The following is a 20,640-nucleotide window of genomic DNA, read 5'->3' on the forward strand; positions in this document are numbered from 1 at the left end:
GATAGGACAGGTTTGGAGGGATATGGACCAAGCGCATGCAAGTGGGACTAATGTAGGTGGGACATTGTTGGCCAGTGTGGGCAAGTTTGGCCAAAGGGCCTGTTTCCACACTGTATCACTCTATGCCTCTCTATGACTCTATGGAGAGTCAAAAGAAACTGGTGAAAATATATGGAAGTTAAACAGCAATCTGCAAATCATACAATAACCGCCAACAAATATTTCCTTGTAAGGTAGCATGATACAGATTGCACAAACAGAATATATAAGGCTTATATATATATATCATCGCATCTCATAAGTCCATAAGTCATAGGAGTAAATTAGGCCGTCCAATTGAGTCTGCCATTCATTCATGGCTGATCCATCTTTCCCTGTCAACCCCATTCTCCTGCCTTCTCCCCATAACCCTTGACACCCTTACCAATCAAAAACCTGTCATTCTCTGCTTTAAATGTGACCCAATGACTTGGCCTCCACAGCTGTCTGTGGCAATGATTTCAACAGATTCTGATAGAAACATATATATTTTTTTTAATTCTTAGAGGATTGGACAGGGTAGATGCAGAAAAAATGGTCCCGATGTTGGGGGAGTTCAGAACCAGGAGGGTCACAGTTTAAGAATAATGGGTCGGCCATTTAGGACTGAGATGAGGAAAAACATTTTCACCCAGAGAGTTGTGAATCTGTGGAATTCTCTGCCACAGAAGGCAGTGGACGCCAATTCACTGGATGTTTCCAAGAGAGGGTTAGATTTAGCTCTTAGGGCTGAGGGAATCAAGGGATATAAGGGATTTCGGATGATCAGCCATGATCATGTTGAATGGTGGTGCTGGCTTGAATGACCAAATGGCCTACTCCTGCACCTATTTTCTATGTTTCTATGTCTATGTTTATATCACCTTCTGGCTAAAGTCTCAAACTACACAATGAAAAATGCCTCTCCATATGACATAGGTCTCTATAAACTACCTGCATGATTAGGTGAAGGGAAGCCAAAAACTCAGCCCAGGTCTATAGACAATAGACAATAGGTGCAGGAGTAGGCCATTCATTCCTGATCTGCTCAAGGAATGGACCCTAACCATCTGATCCAGGTGGACCCAGTTCTGCTTATTGTCAGGAAAAAAGGGCCATTCTGGAAAATCCCAAAGGGCTTACTTAGGCAGACAAAAGGTAAATAGTTTTTTTTCCCTACATTAGATCTGTCACAGGCTAGTTCACCTAAGAACACTTCTTTCAGCTCACTGCAGGTGGAGACATAAACAGTGGAGCAACTGACTCGGGGACATCTTGATGCTACTGAGTTCAGCACGGCCATTATCATCCTTATCATTCCCATAGGACATGTGTAACTCAGGAATATTTAAGGCTCACAACTTTCACAGGGATAATTTTCAAGAAAACTGAAACGGCAGCATGGTGGCGCAGCGGTAGAGTTGCCGCCTTACAGCGAATGCAGCGCCGGAGACCCGGGTTCCATCCCGACTGCGGGTGCTGTCTGTACGGAGTTTGTACGTTCTCCCCATGACCTGCGTGGGTTTTCTCCGAGATCTTTGGTTTCCTCCCACAATCCAAAGACGTACAGGTTTGTAGGTTAATTGGCTTGGTAAATGTAAAAATTGTCCCTAGTGTGTGTAGGATGGTGTTAATGTGCGGGGATCGCTGGGCAGCGCGGACCCGGTGGGCCAAAAGGGCCTGTTTCCGCGCTGTATCTCTAAACTAAAAGAGTCAAGCACGTTGTCTACTGCCCAGCTCTACGATCTTCTTCACGTTCTCACCTTGTCATATTGGCACACAACAACATTTTCCGTGTCAAAGAGTTCTTGGCCCTCTTCATCACTGACATCATCTTCACTGTTCAGTGGCTCCTAGGAGAGAATTAGTGAACCCATAAACAATCAGTGTAAGCAAATTATCCAAGCTATAGTCACAAGCAAAGGCATATTCAATAGACAATAGGTGCAGGAGTTGGCCATTCGGCCCTTCGAGCCAGCACCGCCATTCAATGTGATCATGGCTGATCATTCTCAATCAGTACCCCGTTCCTGCCTTCTCCCCATACCCCCTGACTCTGCTATCCTTAAGGGCTCTATCTAGCTCTCTCTTGAATGCATTCAAAGAATTGGCCTCCACTGCCTTCTGCGGCAGAGAATTCCACAGATTCACAACTCTCTGACTGAAAAAGTTTTTTCTCATTTCCGTTCTAAATGGCCTACCCCTTATTCTTAAACTGTGGTACATGTCCTTGGCACGTTTGCACTACGGTAGAGTTGCTGCCTTACAGCGCTTGCAGCACCGGTGACCCGGGTTCCACCCCGACTATGGGAGCTGTCTGTATGGAGTTTGTATGTTCTCCCCATGACCTGCGTGGATTTTCTTCGAGATCTTCGGTTTCCTCCCACACTCCAAAGACGTGCAGGTTTGTAGGTAAATTGGCTTGGTAAATGTAAACATTGTCCCGAGTGTGAGTGTAGGATAGTGTTAATGTGTGGGGATCGCTGGTCGGCGTGAACCCGGTGGGCCGAAGGGCCTGTTTCTTAAACTAAAAAAACCCATGCCCTACAATTATCAGAAACATCCATCCCTACAATCTGGCAACTCAAATTCCTGCTTCTTTCCACAACCTTCAACTTAAGATAGACTCAAAAAGCTGGAGAAGCCCAGCCGGGCAGGCAGCATCTCTGGAGAAAATTAATAGGTGATCTTTCGGGTCGAGACCTTTCGTCAGACTGAGAGTCAGGGACGAGATAAGCCTGAAGGAGGGTCTCGAATCAAAACGTCACCTAGTCCTTTTCTCCAGAGGTGCTGCCTGTCCCGCTGAGTTACTCCAGCATTTTGTGTCTATCTTCGGTGTAAACCAGCATATGCAGTTCCTTCCTAGACATATTACTCTCCCACAATTATAAAAGAGTTAAAAGTCAGCATAGTGTAATCATTGAACCCCAACAGTAGATATGACTATATTCAGAGAGCAGATGATTGAAGGCCGGATCAACATCTGCAGTTCCTTCCTACACATTACCTCTTCAACTTGTCCATCCTCTCCAACCTCCTCCTTGTCTTTCTCTTCTTCCTCTTCATCGTACTCGTCCTCTTCATCATCCTCGTCTTCCTCAGAAGAGGTGTCCCCAGACCCGTCTACTTGCATGACTAAAGGTGGTTGCTGCGGCGGCTGCTGCTGCTGCTGCGGCGGCTGCTGCTGCTGCTGTTGCTGTTGCTGCTGCTGCTGCTGCTGCTGCTGCTGCTGCTGCTGTTGCTGCTGCTGCTGCTGCTGTTGCTGCTGCTGCTGCTGCTGCTGAACTGGGGCAGCACTGTTGGTCTGACCCACCTGTGTGGAAGGAGTTGCCGTAACGGTGGTGGCTTGCATTACCTGAAAAAATCATGAATAAAATTGTCACTTTTCATTGCATTAACTGATAGTTTTCCATTGTCAGTGCCCCATTCCACCGGGTGACGCCAGCAATGGCTGCCTCGCCAACAGTCTGTCTGTCTATTCCTTCTTTGTGTTTAAATGGTATGGGTTAAATGTATGTTTTTAGTGTTCTTTAGCTTGTTTTATGCGCGGTGGGTTGAGGGAAACCTTTTCTAATCTCTTACCTCGACGGAGATGCAATTTTTTTCCCCGTATTGTATCTCCGGCCTAACATCGAGGAGTTGACGGCCATTGATGGAGACTGACTTTTGAGATGTCCACCGCGGGGCGCCTACGGGACTTGGAGCCCGCGATCCCTTTGCCAGGGATCGACCTCGGAGCTCCAACGGGGGGTACATGCAGACTTAACATCACGGAGCCCGCGATCTCCGGTCAGAGACCGACTTCAGGAACTCCAAGCCGCGGGAGTTTAGACCGCCCTGGCGCGGTAGTTTCGATCGCCCCGACGCGGGAGCTTCGAACGCCGACTGCGGGAGCTTCGATCGCCCCGACGGAGAAATAAAGAGGAAGCCGATTGGACGTTTTTGCCTTCCATCATAGTGAGGAATGTGGGGAATCCGCTGTGGTGGATGTTTATGTTAACTTTTATGTATTTGTGTGTCTTGTTGCTTTTATTTCGTGTGGCTGTATGGTAATTCGCATATTACTGTACCTTAACTGGTACATGTGACAATAAAAGACCTTTGAAACCATTCTATCAATATATTTAGCTGCAAAATGGTAAAGGAGGCCACATAACCTGACACTGTGGTCAGTTGGCGCAAGCAATACTGCCTATGGTGTCCCACTAAACACAGCCTCTAAACTTTTTCAGTCAGAGTTGTGAATCTGTGGAATTCTCTGCCTCAGAAGGCAGTGGAGGCCAATTCTCTGAATGCATTCAAGAGAGAGCTAGATAAAGCTCTTAAGGATAGCGGAGTCAGGGGGTATGGGGAGAAGGCAGGAACGGGGTACTGATTGAGAATGATCAGCTATGATCACATTGAATGGCGGTGCTGGCTCGAAGGGCCGAATGGCCTCCTCCTGCACCTATTGTCTATTGTCTATGGTCTAAAAATGACCTGGTTATTTCTATTGAAGATAGACACAAAATGCTGCAGTAACTCAGCGGGACAGGCAGCATCTCTGGAGAGAAGGAATGGGTGACGTTCTGGTCAAGACTCTTCTTCAGGCATATTTCTATTCTTTGTTTTCTGGTTTTTTTTACTAGTCCACAGACCGTGGGCACTATACTATCTACATTGCCGCGCGGTCTAATTTTGATTAATAGGCTCTTATTAATTTGATTACTAGTCTCTTTGGTCACTAGCATAATCATGGACCAGTCTCACCCCAGTCACTCCCACTGCTCCCCTGTCTCATCACACAAGATACATAGAAAATAGGTGCAGGAGGAGGCCATTCGGCCCTTGGAGCCATTCATTGTGATCATGGCTGATCATCCACAATCAGTAACCCGTGCCTGCCTTTTCCCCATATCCCTTGATTCCACTAGCCCCTGGAGCTCTATCTAACTCTCTTTTAAATTCATCCAGTGAATTGGCCTCCACTGCCCTCTGTGGCAGAGAATTCCACAAATTCACAACTCTGGGTGAAAAAGGTTTTTTCTCAACTCGGTTTTAAATGGCCTCCCCTTTATTCTTAGACTGTGTGGCCCCCTGGTTCTGGACTCCCCCCCAACATTGGGAACATTTTTCCTGCATCTAGCCTGTCCAGTCTTTTTATAATTTTATACGTTTCTATAAGTTGTAAATGTTGTCATTGTACCCGCTTCTCGTGGCCCATTAACCTGTTTCACGAGAGCTTCTTAACCACACACTTCAAATGCTACCGTGACATCAAGGGCAGTCATTCTCATCTCATCTCCGGATCTAACATTTCTGGTCCATGTTCGAACCATGACTGTGAAGAAGCTGTTCTGCCAAAACCCAATCCAGGCACTGGTGAGCAGGTTTTTGGAGAGCAAATGCCACTTGACTGCACTAACAAGGATATTTTTCAGATGACCGAGAGGTAATTAGTCAGAATGGATTTGTCCTGCTTTATCTGAACAGGATATGGCTGGGTGATTTTCCACAATGCCACTGTTGAACTGAACTCCAAATAGTTTGGCTGGAGACACAGCTTGTTCTGAAAGGAAAGGCTTCAGCACTACAACTGGGACATTGTCAAAGGTTAAGGGGAGAAGGCAAGAGAATGGGGTTGAGATGAGAAAAATAGATCAGCCATGATTGAATGGAAGAGCAGACTCGATGGGCTGAATGGCCTAATTCTGTTCCTATTTCTTATGGTTCCAGTCATGGCCACAGGCCTTGCGGCCCAACTTGCCCATGCCCCATCTACATTAATATCTCCTGCCCGCATTCGGCCCACATCACTCTAAACCTTTCCTATCCATCTATCTGTTCAAATGGCATTTAGTCCTTGCTTTATCACAGCCATTTCTTCGACTGACATGAAACAAATTAAATCAGCTTAAGGTTGGTTTACATGAGAGAGGAAACCACAGGAGTAAGCTACCTTATCATTTTTGCCAATCTATTCTTTTAAATGAAAAGTGTACCTGTGTGTTTGAAGGAACTTTACTCCCAGCAACTAGAATCTGCTGGGGCTGAATGATCACTCCAGTCTGCTGAGGGATGGTTCCAGGTGGCAGGGGAGCTAGCATCTGCAGAGAGAGAGTAGATCACATTTATTCCACTGTCGCAAATTATAAACCTGATCCAAATTATTCAGTGTGCACATATCATCATTTAATTGCACTTCAGAAGACCTAAAAAAAATGCTATTCACAAAGACCAATACAGCTTTAATTTTTTTTATTTAAAGCAAAAAACAAACCTATGGAGGAACTCAATAGGTCAGACAGCATCTGTGGAGAGTAAGAAGACATTATCGAGACCCTTTTATAAACTAACTAGACCGAGTGGACCCGTTGGGCCCAAACCTCTCCTGCATTGGTGCAGCACCCTCTCCTCCCCCACTCGCCCCCCTCCACTCTCTCCCTCCTTCCCCTCCCCCCACTCCATCCCCCTTAACTCCCTCCTCCCCCTCTCCCTAGGAGATAGGTTTAAACTTTAAAATATGATTAACTTTAAAAATATAACACCGATTTCAATTAAACTTCTTCCATTAGCACCAAAGGGACGACGGCGAGTAAGGTGGGCCTAAAACTGCTGTGCTATCGTGTACCGTTTTGGTTGTAGTTCAGGAACAAACAAACAAACGAGAGTTTTAGTATATAGATGAAGGGTCCCGAGACGAAACTTCGACTGCCCATTTCCGTGCACAGACTCTACCTGACCTGCTGAATTTCTCCAGCAGTTTGCTTATGACAATATTTCAGCATATGCACTGTGTGTGTGTGTGTCCGTCTTACATTTTTATTTACCTTTAGTGCATATTACCAGAATTCTAGATTAAAGCAGCCTAACATACAGCATTACGTAAATTGAGGAAGGTGTAATATTTAAGAGGAATTATACACCTATAAATATCAGGTAATATTTTTCAACCAACAACAAAAAATGAGAACACCATCAATAACTAAGATCAATCACAGGAATTTATCCTTCATTCAAGATCACGAAGTATAATTATTCTGTTTTCTGTTGACATAAACACAAAAGGCTGGAGTAACTCAACGGGACAGGCAGCATCTCTGGAGAGAAGGAATAGGTGACATTTCAGGTCGAAACCCTTCTTCAGACTGCGGGGTCTCGACCAGAAATGTCACCCATTTCCTTCTCTCCAGAGACGCTGCCTGTCGGGTCTGAGTGACTCCAGCACTTTGTGTCTACCTGCATCTCAGGTTCCTCCCTACACATCTCTGTTGGCGTTGATTGATAGTTATTCCGGCATAGAAGTAATGGGGCTGTACGCACCTGCTGTATGACAGGTGCTTGCACACTGCCGGACTGCATCTGCTGAATGACCTGCTGCTGAGTGACCGACTGTGCCAGTACAACCTGCTGATGGGGCTGGATGAAGTAGTGGGCCCCATTCGGGGTTCGGACAAACTGCAGCAGTTGCCCTGTGGAGAATCAAGAATAGTTCGTCAAGTTACAAGTGAAAGCGTTACAAGTTACAACTGTGTTAAGTGAAAGACATAAAAGTGCTGGAGTAACTCTGCGGGTCAGGCTTAGAAACATAGAAACAGAAAATAGGTGCAGGAGGCCATTCGGCCCTTCGAGCCAGCAACGCCATTCATTGTGATCATGGCTGATCATCCACAATCAGTAACCCGTGCCTGCCTTCTCCCCATATCCCTTGATTCCGCTAGCCCCTAGAGCTCTATCTAACTCTTTTAAATTCATCCAGTGAGTTGGCCTCCACTGCCCTCTGTGGCAGAGAATTCCACAAATTCACAACTCTGGATGAAAACGTTTTTTCTCAACTCAGTTTTAAATGGACTCCCCTTTATTCTTAGACTGTGGCCCCTGGTTCTGACCTCCCCCAACATTGGGAACATTTTTCCTGCATCTAGCTTGTCCAGTCCTTTTATAATTTTAAACGTTTCTATAAGATCCCCTCTCTTCCTTCTCAATGCCAGTGAATATAAGCCCAGTTTTTCCAATCTTTCCTCATATGACAGCCCCGCCATCCCGGGGATTAACCTCGTGAACCTACGCTGCACTGCCTCAATAGCAAGGATGTCCTTCCTCAAAATAGGTAGCATCTCTGCAGTACGTGGATAGATGACGTTTTGGGTGTTGACCCGAAACATCGCCTGTCCTCGTTCTCCAGAGATGCTGCCTGACCCAAAGTTACTCCAGCACTTTGGGTCTTTTTTTTGTTTGTTTTGTTGTAAGGCAGCATCTGCAGTTCCGTGTCTCTCCATTACACGTAACGTAGACAACTAAGTGGAAAATATGCATTCAGCTTCTAATTGTAATATTTACAGTATAAATTTGTAAGCAGGTGGAGATTTATGGGATCATAAAGCACAATATGTAGACATCTGTGCCTGTTTCAGTTCTTTCAGATATGCATACATCTCCCAGGCTTACAACCATCCTGTGATGTGTGTAGCCCTCCAATTCTAGCCACTTGATCAGCCCTGAGATCCTCCCTCTATCATTGCCTTCAGCTGTCAATTCCTTATTCTGCAATTCCTTCCCTAGATCTTTCAACCTTGCGAAACCTTCCAACTTTATGGTGCTCCTTCAAACTTCTCTCAATGACCCACATTAAAGACTGCAGATGCTGTAGCAAAGTGCAGAATAACTCAGCTGGTCTGGCAGCATCAGTTCAGTGAAATGGATAGTCAACGTTTTGGGTTGAGATCCTTTCTCTGTACTGAAAGCACAGAGGGGAGATATAATAATGAGGTGAGTGAGGTTGGTGGGACAAGAGCTAGCATAGAAACATAGAAAATTGGTGCAGGAGTAGGCCACTCAGCCCTTCGAACCAGCACCTCCATTCAATATGATCATGGCTGATCATCCAGAATCAGTACCCTGTTCCTGCTTTCTCACCAGATCCCTTGATTCCATTAGCCCTAAGAGCTAAATCTGACACTCTCTCGAATACATCCAGTGAATTGGCCTCTACTGCCTTCTGTGGCAGAGGATTCCATTGATTCACAACTCTCTGGGTGAAAACGTTTTTTTCTCATCTCAGTCCTAAATGGCCTACCCCTTATTCTTAAAACCGTGACTCCTGGTTCTGCTGAATGGCCTCTTTCTCTCTTATAACCAGGAAACAAAAGCCTTGTGCTTGGACGTGCTTTTACCTGTGTTTGTTAGTATTGGTCCATTGGAAAGCTGGTAGGGAGCTGGGACACCAGCTGGTAATGCCAGAGTCGCTGCAGTGGCAGCTGCACTCTGCAAAAGAAATAACAAGAATAGAAACATCGACATAGAAACATAGAAAATATAGATGCAGGAGTAGGCCATTCAGCCCTTTGAGCCAGCACCGTCTATTCAATCTGATCATGGCCGATCATCCAAAATCAGTACCCCGTTCCTGCTTTCCCCCCCCCCATATCCCTTGATTCCTTTAGCCCTAACTCTTTCTTGAAAACATCCAGTGAATTGGCCTCCGCTGCCTTCTGTGGCAGAGAATTCCACAGATTCACAACTCAGAATTTCAACTGATCAAACAAAGCAATCAAAACGAGGTCCCTTTCGAGGTCTTTGGTCCTTGAGAGCTCCCTTTTGCCACATGGTACTAAAAACACGGGTCATTTTTCACGTAGGTTGCGGTGACAAATACATTTATGTTGTGGTGAAAGAAGGGTTTTCATTTTTGTAGTGCTAAGCAATGTTTTTTTAACGATTAATACTAATATGTGCAAGAGGCATGCCGGAAGGAATTTTTTATTCTCACGCTGATATTATCTTGTAATATTCCTTAGTTTAGTTCAAAAGGTATAGGAGCAGAATTAGGTCATTCTACTCCGCCATTCAATCATGGCTGATCTATCTCTCCCTCCTAACCCCATTTTCTTGCCTTCTCCCCATAACCCCTGACACCCGTACTAATCAAGATTCTATCCATCTCTGCCTTAAAAATATCCATTGACTTGGCCTCCACAGCCTTCTGTGGCAAAGAATTCCACAGATTCACCATCCTCCTCATCTCCTTCCTAAAGATATGTCCTTTAATTCTGAGGCTATGATCTCAGTTTAGTTTAGTGGCTAGTAGAGTTTAGTTTTGTGACAATAAACTAAACTAAACTAAGAGATATTACAAAACTATGTAGATGTAGGGTGACTTTTTCACACAGAGGGTGGTGGGTGTATGGAACAAGCTGCCAGAGGAGGTAGTTGAGGCTGGGACTATCCTGACGTTTAAGAAACCGTTAGATAGGACACATTTGGAGGGATATGGACCAAACGCAGGCAGGTGGGACTAGTGTAGCTGGAACATGTTGGTCGGTGTGGGCAAGTTGGGTGGAAGGACTCGTTTCCACACTGTATCACTCTATGCTGGAATTTTGTTGATTACCTCAAAAAACAGGATGTTGGGAAAGTACCCTGAAAAGCACAGCCCCAAAGCACCTCCAAGCAGGATGCAACATGGCACACAACACAAAGTGCATCTTGTCCCGTTGTGAAATCACAATGCTCAGCCACCAAGCAAGACATCCGGAGGCTGCAACGAATCATTCGATCAGCTGAGAAGGTTGTTGCTGCAACCTTCCCCCCATTGTCGAACTGTACACTGCAAGGGCCAGGAAGCGAGCGAGCAAGATCATCTCTGACCCCTCTCACCCTGGCCACAAACTCTTTGCGACACTTCCCTCTGGAAGGCGACTCTGGACTGTCAAAGCCGCCACAGCCAGACATAAAAACACGAGTAGTTTTTTCCGCAAGTAGTAGGTCTACTCAATAACCAAAAGTCTGTAGTCTCTTTTTGCTCTGGTATTATGTTCTATTCTTAACGTTTTAATGTTTTATGCTTCATTCTTAATTGTTTACTGTATGTCGTGTTGTTACTTGCGAGCGGAGCACCAAGGATCATTCCTTGTATGTGTACATACTTGGCCAATAAACTTATTCAAACATCAGTTATACTTCATAAGTTCTAATAAGCAGCACATCGCAAAATAATATCTAAAACAGTTTACCCTTCCTCAAAAAAAAGTTGAATTCTTTATAGAGAATAACCTCGTTAGTACAGTTCTCTTTATAATGGGTTTTGGTTACAGCGGACAAAATCTGATGTAACCGAGGTGTCTGTTCATATCGGGAACAAAGGGCCGAATTCAAAATAAAATTACAGTGTGCCAACATTTTTGAAATGTATTTAAATATTTAAAGTACTATGTATTTTGTGTCCTTTCCTGTTTATTGGGTGTCCTTTAGTTTAGTTTAGAGATACAGCGCCCCTTCACAGCCCCTTCGGCCCACCAAGTCTGCACCGAACAGCGATCCCCGCACATTAACACTACACCAGGGACAATTTACACGTATATCAAGCCAATTAACCTAAACCTGTACACCTTTGGAGTGTGGGAGGAAACCGAAGATCTTGGCGAAAACCCACGTGGTCACGGGGGAAAACGCACAAACTCCGTACAGACGGCATCCGTTGTCGAGATCTAACCCGGGTCAATGGCGCTGTAAGGCAGCAAGTCTACCGCTGTGCCACCGTGTCCTGTTTAGTTGATGTTTACTGGCTGTTTTCCAATGCAGTACATATTAAGCTGCCTTAGTAGGTTACAGCAGACAATTGGCAAATATGGATACCACCACCCTCCCCCCCCCCCCTTAATGGTCCATTATAACAAGGGTCATCTGTAGAGTTAATTCATCAAAATTGAAAAGTGAAGGAGTTTCCCCTAAGCCATCAAACAAAAGGGAGCCAGTTTCAAATCCACATTCCTTCTATAAAAGAGAATAAACACCTCCTAAAGATCATAAGACATGGGTGCAGAAATAGGTCATTTGGCCCATCGGGTCTGCTCTACCATTCCTATCATGGCTGATGTATTTTCCCTTCTCAACCCCATTCTCCTGCCTTCTCCCCGTAACTTTGACAGCTGTGGAGCAATCTGCCAGGCTACCCTCTGGATCTGTGGACAGCAGCTTTTAAATAAAGATAGACACAAACTGCTGGAGTAACTCAGCGGGACAGGCAGCACCTCTGGAGAGAAGGAATAGGTGACTTTGTGGTGGGGACCCGTCTTCATACTGATCTGAAGAGTCTGAAGAAGGGTCTTGAACCGAAACGTCACCCGTTCCTTCTCTCCAGAGATGCTGCTTGTCCCGCTGAGTTACTCCAGCATTTTGTGTCCATCTTCCAGCATTTGCAGATCCTTCCTCCACGCTTTTAAATAAAGTTGAAATCGGAGCAGCTGGCATCTGTGGCAGATCAGCATTCACTATTTCCATAAACAAATTAGAAAAGTTGGCTGTTCCCCATCTTCTAATCCAAAGCTAATACAACCTCAAGGGCAACTTCAACTGGGGACGTGCACCCTCTTGTGGCAGTAACCGGAAGAGCATGCCGAACTGATCAGCATTCGAATTATGAAGCAGACAGCTTTCAGAATGCAAAAATCAATGAAAAAGATGCACCTGATGGGCAGCTTTATACTTTCACGGAATTACACAAAGGCTGCAGCAACACAAAATCAATTCCCATAAAGATAGAAGCTACGAGAAAATTTTAAGTAATGAACAAGGATGAGAATGGTTGCAAAACAGCCTGCCATCAACACCCCCCCCCCCCTCACCGACCGATGAATAATGACATCTTGTGTAGTTTATATCTCACCAACACCCAAATCCCTTCAGGATTAGCAAAGAAAATGATCAATAAAACTGACACAGAATCAGCAAAAGAATATCCTTACCATGCCAGTTGGATTCAAATGCTGTATTAGTTTACCATCTTGCATAATAACTTGCGGTCCTGATTTATGGGAGGATGAGAAAACTACGGGATAAAGTGAAATAATGTAATTAGCACTTGCAAATAGGATTCATCGTCTCCCTAGCTGAGTGAGACAGGTGATCCTTATTTTTTTTGTTGAAAAGTCACACATATCACACCAACAGAAACATCAAAGGAACTCTCACCAAAAAAAACGGAGTCGTGGTCTTTTCCCAAGAATACTTTATGAAATAATTATGAAAGAATTGAGAGCTACCAAGAATTTAGCTTCACAATAAACTAAACTTCTCAGTCCAACTTAAGATTACTTTTCTCCTGCCCTTCTTCCCAGGGTGGAAGTGATCATGATTAGAGGGCATAACTTTGAGGTTAGAGGGGGGAAGTTTAAAAAAGATGGGAGGGGGCAAGTTCTTTTTTTACATATAGAGTAGTGGGTGCCTAGAATGCCTATATTACCATGAAGAACCTCTTCTAAATAGTGGCATTGAATCTTTAAAACCAACTGAATGGGTGGGAAACATTTAGAGGGATATGGGCTAAACGTGTGCAAGTGGGATTAGGGTAGTGGGGGCATTTTGGTCAGCATGGGCAAGTTGGGGAAAATGACCTGTTTCTGTGCTGTGTGGCTCTGTGAAAAGGCAGACAGGACAGTGCAGATCTTCAATAGAGCGCTGAAGGTACGAATGTCGATTAGCTGCTCAGTTCCCTGGTATGGAACCTTAACCATCAATCTTCAGACCAAGGGGATGGCACAGTGGGGCAGCAGTAGAGCTGCTGCCTTACAGCGCCAGAGATCCGGGTTCAATCCCGACTACGGGTGCTGTCTGTATGGAGTTGACCGCGTGGGCTTTCCCCGGGTGCTCCGGTTTCCTCCCACATTCCAAAGACATGCAGGTTTGTAGGTTATTTGGCTTCTGTAAATTGGCCCTAGTGTGAAGGATAGAACTAGTGTACGGATGATCGCTGGGCGACGCAAACTCAGTGGGTTGAAGGGCTCTTTTCCATGCTGTGTCTCGAAACTAAACTAAAGTCGGGGAAGATACCAGCTGAGTCACAGATGACACAGGAGTGGCCCACAAATTGAAAGGAGTAAATGACGAGAGTCCTTGCCTTCTGGAGTCATAGTCATACAGCACGGAAACAGGCCCTTCGGCCCAACTAATCCACGCCAACCAATATGCCCATCTAAGCTAGTCCCAAAAGCCCATATCCCTCTAAACCTTTCCTATCCATGTACTTTAATTAAACCCATTTCTAAAATGGCAGTGCGGTGGCAAAGTGGTAGAGTTGCTGCCTTACAGCGCTTGCAGCGCCAGAGACTCTGGTTCACATCTGACTACGGGTGCTGTTTGTGCGGAGTTTGTACGTTCTTCCCGTGACCAAGTGGGTTTTCTCCGATATCTTCCGTTTCCTCCCACACTCCAAAGACGTGCAGGTTTGTAGGTTAATTGGCTTGGTGCAAGTGTAAATTGTCCCTAGTGCGCATAGGATAGTGTTAAGATGCGGGGATCGCTGGATCCGGTGGGCCGAAGGGCCTGTTTCCGCGTTGTATCTCTAAACTAAACGCTTCATACGATACACAAAAAGCTGGAGTAACTCAGCAGGACAGGCAGCATCTCTGGAGTGGAGGGATGGGTGACGTTACGGGTCGGGACCCTTCTTCAGACCTTCATAAAACTCGTGTCATTCGTGTCGCTCTCTCTCATCTGGACAGCCAGGGGGGCTATGTGAGGATGCTGTTCATTGACTTTAGTTCAGCATTCAACACAATAGTCCCCAGCAGACTGGTTGAGAAGCTGCTGTGTGCCTGGGTCCTGGACTTTCTCACTGCCAGGCTCCAAGTGGTCAGGATGGGGGAAACACACATCTAGCTCCCTCACCCTGAACATAGGATCCCCCCAGAGCTGCGTCCTTAGCCCCCTATTGTATTCCCTGTACACACATGACTGTGGGGCCAGGTTCAGCTCAAACTCCATCATCAAGTTTGCTGATGACACTGTGGTGGTGGGCCGGATCTCCAACAACGATGAGAAGGCCTACCGGGAGGAGGTGGCTGATCTGGCACTCTGGTGTCAGGACAATAGCCTCCTCTTGAATGTCACTAAAACAAAGGAGCTGATTGTGGACTTCAGAAGGGCTAAACATCCAAGGACATACACGCCACTGGAGATAAATGGGTCTATTGTGGATAGGGTGAGCAGTTTTAAATACTTGGGAGTCCGCATCGCAGAGGATCTGACGTGGGCAACACACATTGCCGCACTGGTGGGTAAGGCTAAGCAGCGCCTTTACCACCTTAGACAACTGAGGAAATTCAGAGTGTCTCTGAGGATCCTTCATTGCTTCTACTCTGGGGCTGTAGAGAGCATCCTGTCCGGCAACATTACAGTCTGGTTTGGGAACAGCTCTGCCCAGGACAGGATGGCCCTGCAGAGAGTAGTGCGTTCGGCAGAACGCACCATGGGAACTACACTCGTCCCCCTGCAGGACCTATACATCAGGAGGTGCAGATCCAGAGCAAGCAAGATCATGAGGGACCCCTGCCACCCCAGTAACGGACTGTTCCAGATGCTACGATCAGGCAAACGCCTCCGCAGTCACGCTGTGAAAACGGAGAGGATGAGACGGAGCTTCTTCCCACAGGCCATCAGGACTGTCAACTTTTATAACCCCAGAGACTAAATTTTTGTCGACACTAATAGTAACTTATTAACTTTATTTCTATGCTGTAATCGTAATTCTTTTTGTGCACAACCCGCAGGCATTGCCACTTTCATTTCACTGCACATCGTGTACGTGTATGTGACAAATAAATTTGACTTGACTTGACTTGACCCTCCTTTCTTACGTACTGTGAAATAAGCCCAAATCTCAGACTGCAAATGTCCCCGACTAACATTGTTTGTAAGGTGCGGTGGGGTAATTTACCTGAATTAGCAGGGATGGTGAGCACTTGCGGTGTCTGTTGTTGCTGCTGGGCCTGATGTTGATGCTGCTGCTGTTGGTGTTGCTGCTGTTGCTGGTGGTGGTGTTGCTGCTGCTGCTGCTGCTGCTGAGCCTGAATTAAAATCTGCTGCTCCTCGGAGTGGAAGCCATCTACAGCCTTTGACTGCTGGAGTTTGTTCTCCCATAGCTGAAACAATTCAAAAAACCAATGAAAATCTAACATGCAGCAGATTTTTTGCTACAGGTTTCTTCCCAGCTGTCATCAGGCAACTGAACCATCCTACCATGCGGAATGGTGGTGCGGCGGTAGAGTTGCTGCCTAACAGCGCCAGAGACCAGGGTTCGATCCTGACTACGGGTGCTGTCGGTTCGGAATTTGTAGATTCTCCCGGTGACCACGTGGGTTTTCTCCGAGTGCTCCAGTTTCCTCCCACACTCCAAAGACATACAGGTTTGAAGGCTAATTGGCTTGGTAAAATTGTAAATTGTCCCCAGTGTGTGTGTAGGGTAATGTTAGTGTGCAGGAATCGCTGGTTGACGTGCATTCAGTGGGCCGAAGGGCCTGTTTCCGCATTGTATCTCTAAACTAAACAAAACTACCAATAACTGGAGAGCAGACCCGAGCTACTAACTACTTAACTAGCTAGTAGATAGTCAGACTATCTCTGATCGGACTTTAATGGTTTTACTTGCACTAAACGTTATTTGTGTTATTCCGTTTATCACGGATCTGCACACTGTGGATGGCTCGATTGTAATCATGTATTGTCTTTCCTCCCCTGACTGACGAGCACTCTACAAAAGCTTTTCACTGTACCTCAGTACACATGACAATAAACAAAACTGACAAAAAAAACACAATTGAGAAACTGTCTAAAAGATATAACAAATTAGTTTGACAAACTTTTTAAAGTCTGCCAAATTGAAATAACGTTGTGAGGTACTTAAGGTAGAAACAGTGGCAAATACTTTACAGAAAATAGAACATTTCATTTGCATTATCTGTGCCATAATTGGGTCCCTGCAACTGAAAACTTGCAAACCCTAACAGTGGCAAAAACAAATCGTTAACATTTAAATGCTGCTGTTGAGATTGACCACAACAAGGTTAGAAATACCAGTGAACACAATTCAAGGTAGATAACACAACAAAACTACCTTTCGAAAACCGCATCAATAATCCTAAAACATGATTAAAATGTCAACGGAAAGGGCACACTTTCAGTAAAACCACCCCATCTTCTGGTGTGAGAAACATCAGCAACTATTTTTAAAATCTCATTGAGTTAAGAGAGAAACATTTTTAAAAAGGACAGGTTCAGACTGGCAAATCAAAGCAAAATGTTCTGGAAATCTGAAATAAAAACAAAAGGTTGAAACGATTAACAGATCAGGGAGCATCTCTGGAGATAGAATCACGGTTAACATTTCAGGCCCACATTCTTAATCAGAACAGTTGAAGAAGCAGAAAAAGGACAGAAGGGAGGAGAGAACAAAAGGAAAGAAGTGGAATGCAGAAGGATTAAACGCTAAAGGGATGGCATGCGGAAGAGAAATAAAAGGTCAACCTAACAAAAGGTGCAAGTGGATGCAAGCAGAGTCATCATCTAAAGTTGGTCACTAGACTGTAACATGACTGGTTGAAAGGTGGCTGGTTGAAAACTGGTTGAGTTTTACTGGTACAGCATAAGAGGCAAGGACAGAGAAGTCAGAATGGAGCACAGCATTAAAGTGATGTGACTTGAAGGTGGGGGGGGGGGGGGGGGGGGGGAGGGGATACTGAAAGTGAGAGGAGTAAATTGCTGTTTCCCCAGGGTAGAGTAGGTCCCTAGATGGTGAGAAGTGAGGAAGTTAATGTTGTAACCCCTGCCATGCACAGGAACGTGACAATAAGAGGGGAACGTGTGTTGGTGGTGATGAAGGGGGCACCAGAGAGAACAGTCCTTACGTGTCCATTTTGATAGCTATTCGCCGTTTGCCATGATTGGTAAACACCTGTGGGAAAGTACCCAAAGGTTCTACATAAATGAGAAAATACCATAAAATTGCAATCATTTTCTTAAATCATGTTACAACTCAGTTTGGATGCAAAGATTCATCCAAGGATTTAAGCAATGCCAGTAAAACAGAGAATATGGAAGAGACCAGGAAAATAAACATAATTTTATGACTCCCTAAATCGTAACCATTTTTAATTGACTTTAGACTTTACCTTCAACTTTAGAACGTGGAAACAGGCTCTTCGGCCCACCAAGCACATGCCAACCAGCGATCCTCATACAGACACTATCCTACACTCTAGCGACAATTTACAATTTTACAGCAGCCAATTAACCTACAAATCTGTATGTCTTTGGAGTGCGGGAGGAAACCGGAGCAGCCGGAGAAAACCCATGCGATCGCGGAGAGGATGTACAAGCTCCGTGCAGGCAGTACACGTAGTCAGGATCAAACCCGGGTCTTTGGCGCGGTAAGGCAGCAACTCTACCGCTGCGCCACCGTGCCGCCCTAACTGTGCTACAGTCTGTTTTGCACACTTTTAATCCCCACAGATAGTCATGTTAGGAAGAACAAATTTCAGCTGATTTTCTGTTAGGCCAATAGATGCATTTCAATGGAGCCACAATGATGCTTCAACTAAATAAATTATGCAAGCTCGGTAATTATGGTAGTAAAAGTAAATGCTTTTTTTTGTGTTTTTCTTCTGGGAAATAACGGTGAATCTAAACTACATTTTTTAGCATAAAAGACCAAACATTGTGATACCTAGACACAAAAATGAATTTTATAATTACAAGAAAATTGTAGTATTGATGCAATGATGGTTAAATCTATGGCCCAGTTAGAGCTGTGAAAGGTGAACTGAAATTGCTTCTCACCCAGCAAACAGCTAACAATGGCTTGTTTCCTTTATCATTGTTACTTTTTTGCATATCCTTCATTCATTTGTTCTATTTCTCTCAACATCATCGACTATATCTCACGTTTCCGTTTCCCGGGACTTTCAGTCTGAAGAAGTCTCAACGCGAAACGTCACCCATTCCTTCTCTCCAGAGATGCCACCTGTCCCGCTGAGTTACACCAGCATCTTGTGTCTATCTTTTGTTTAAACCAGCATCTGCAGTTCCTTCCTACACACCCTGCATATTAACACTACCATGCACACACTAGGGACAATTTTACATTTACACCAAGCTAAGTAAACTATACGTCCTTGGAGTGTGGGAGGAAACCGAAGATCTCGGCGAAAACCCACGCAGGTCACAGGGAGAACGTACAAACTCCGTACAGACAAGCACCCGCAGTCAGGATCGAACCAGGGTCTCTGGTGCTGAAAGGCAGTGGCTTTACCGCTACGCCACCATGCCGCCCTGAAATTTATACCATGTAGCTAACATCCTCTGAGAGAAAAGGTTGCTCCTCAGGTCACTTTTAAATCTTTGCTCTCTAATCTTAGATCTATGTCCTCTCGTTTTAGAGCAGAGAATATTTTCATGTGTTGGGATTTTTGCATTCAATTAGCCGAAATTGCACAGGTCAAAACAACGCTGCCAACCTAAGAGAACTGATCATCACCAAAATCTAAACTAAATTAAACTTATCATTCATTTTTTCCAATTATCTTTACCCTACAAACGGACATTGGGTTTTAAATATAAAACCTACCGTTTTTAATTCTGTAAGGACTTGCTCATCCACTCCTTCATCAAGGAACTGTTCCCGCACATCATTAATCACGTCTTCAATCACTGATCTGTAGAGTTTAGGCTGAAAAAATAAAGCAAAATAAAAGAGAAGTGATTAACGGGAGATACCGGTCATATTTTTGGTTACAAATATTATACTAGCTACTCAAAGTTCATTAGTGATAGGAGCAGAATTAGACCATTCGGCCCATCAAGTCTACTCTGCCATTCAATCTTGGTTGATCTCTCTTTCCCCCTTAACTGCCTTCTCCACATAACACCTGACACCCGTACTAAACCTACCTATCTCTGCCATCTCCATTTCTATTGATATATTGTCAGTGTTTTCTTCTGTAAACAATGATACAAAACACTTTGTAAGAATACCAGCCTTGCCCATCACCTTTAAATATAGATCACCTTCTTTATGGGAGAGAGTAGAAGGGTCTCGACCCGAAACGTCACCCATTCCTTCTCTCCAGAGATGCTGCCTGTCCTGCTGAGTTACTCCAGCATTTTGTGAATATCTTCACCTTCTTTATTTTTGCTAAGATACACCATGCCTCTAATTATCTATGTATTATTTAAATGCCAGCACACTATTGACTTCCCTTTTGAGTTAACTGACATTCTATTCTCATCTACTCTCTTTCCTGTCTTCTTTCCTCTTCTGCTCTCAACTTATGTTGAGATTCTTTCCAGTGAAATGTTGAACTGTAGATAAGCATAAAAGAGCACTAAAAGTAGGAAGCTCTCCCAGCAGATTGGCCAACGGTTATGCCTCAGTCATCACTTTGCAAATACATTCCTAGATAGTAATCTCATCCCTGCTTGTGAAAGTTTTCCAGGTAGAAAATGGCAGTGTGCTTCAAATTCACTTAGTTAACGCATCAGTGAACCATAGCTGACGCTGAACGACACAAGCAAAGTCCTCCATGTCACCACGCTCCAATGCCATCTTCTTGGATACTGTCTGATTCACCTCTTCCCCTTGCGGACATTGGCCTTTGTCTATGGAACTGATGCGCTACAATGCTGAGAACTATATTCTGCACTTTGTTCTATTGTACTCTAGTTCAACTTGATTCAATTTAACTATAATATACCTGATCTGTTTGGATAGCATGCAAAACAAAGCTTTTCACTGTACCTTGACAATAAAGCTAATCCTTTTAAGTTAATTATTTTTGTAACCCATTTTTTAATTTTAAGAACACGTTGCTGCAA

At 44.7% G+C, this 20,640-nt stretch overlaps 1 protein-coding gene across 4 annotated transcripts in view; it reads right to left on the reverse strand.

Annotated features, from left to right (window-relative positions):
* gtf2a1 (general transcription factor IIA, 1) overlaps window positions 1–20,640 on the reverse strand; it is a 45,542-nt gene that overhangs the window by 9,436 nt on the left and 15,466 nt on the right. For all 4 annotated transcript variants that reach the window (XM_078406921.1, XM_078406919.1, XM_078406922.1 and 1 more), the window contains 8 exons: window positions 19,394–19,495; window positions 15,710–15,914; window positions 12,741–12,823; window positions 9,171–9,261; window positions 7,321–7,469; window positions 6,000–6,104; window positions 3,026–3,373; window positions 1,782–1,871 (listed from right to left, as the gene is read on the reverse strand). In XM_078406921.1, coding sequence (XP_078263047.1) covers window positions 1,782–1,871; window positions 3,026–3,373; window positions 6,000–6,104; window positions 7,321–7,469; window positions 9,171–9,261; window positions 12,741–12,823; window positions 15,710–15,914; window positions 19,394–19,495 — 1,173 coding nt within the window. The remainder of the gene's footprint in view (window positions 1–1,781; window positions 1,872–3,025; window positions 3,374–5,999; window positions 6,105–7,320; window positions 7,470–9,170; window positions 9,262–12,740; window positions 12,824–15,709; window positions 15,915–19,393; window positions 19,496–20,640) is intronic.

The sequence above is a fragment of the Rhinoraja longicauda genome, chromosome 10 (genome assembly GCF_053455715.1).
Source record: "Rhinoraja longicauda isolate Sanriku21f chromosome 10, sRhiLon1.1, whole genome shotgun sequence".
Classification (NCBI taxonomy): domain Eukaryota; kingdom Metazoa; phylum Chordata; class Chondrichthyes; order Rajiformes; family Arhynchobatidae; genus Rhinoraja; species Rhinoraja longicauda.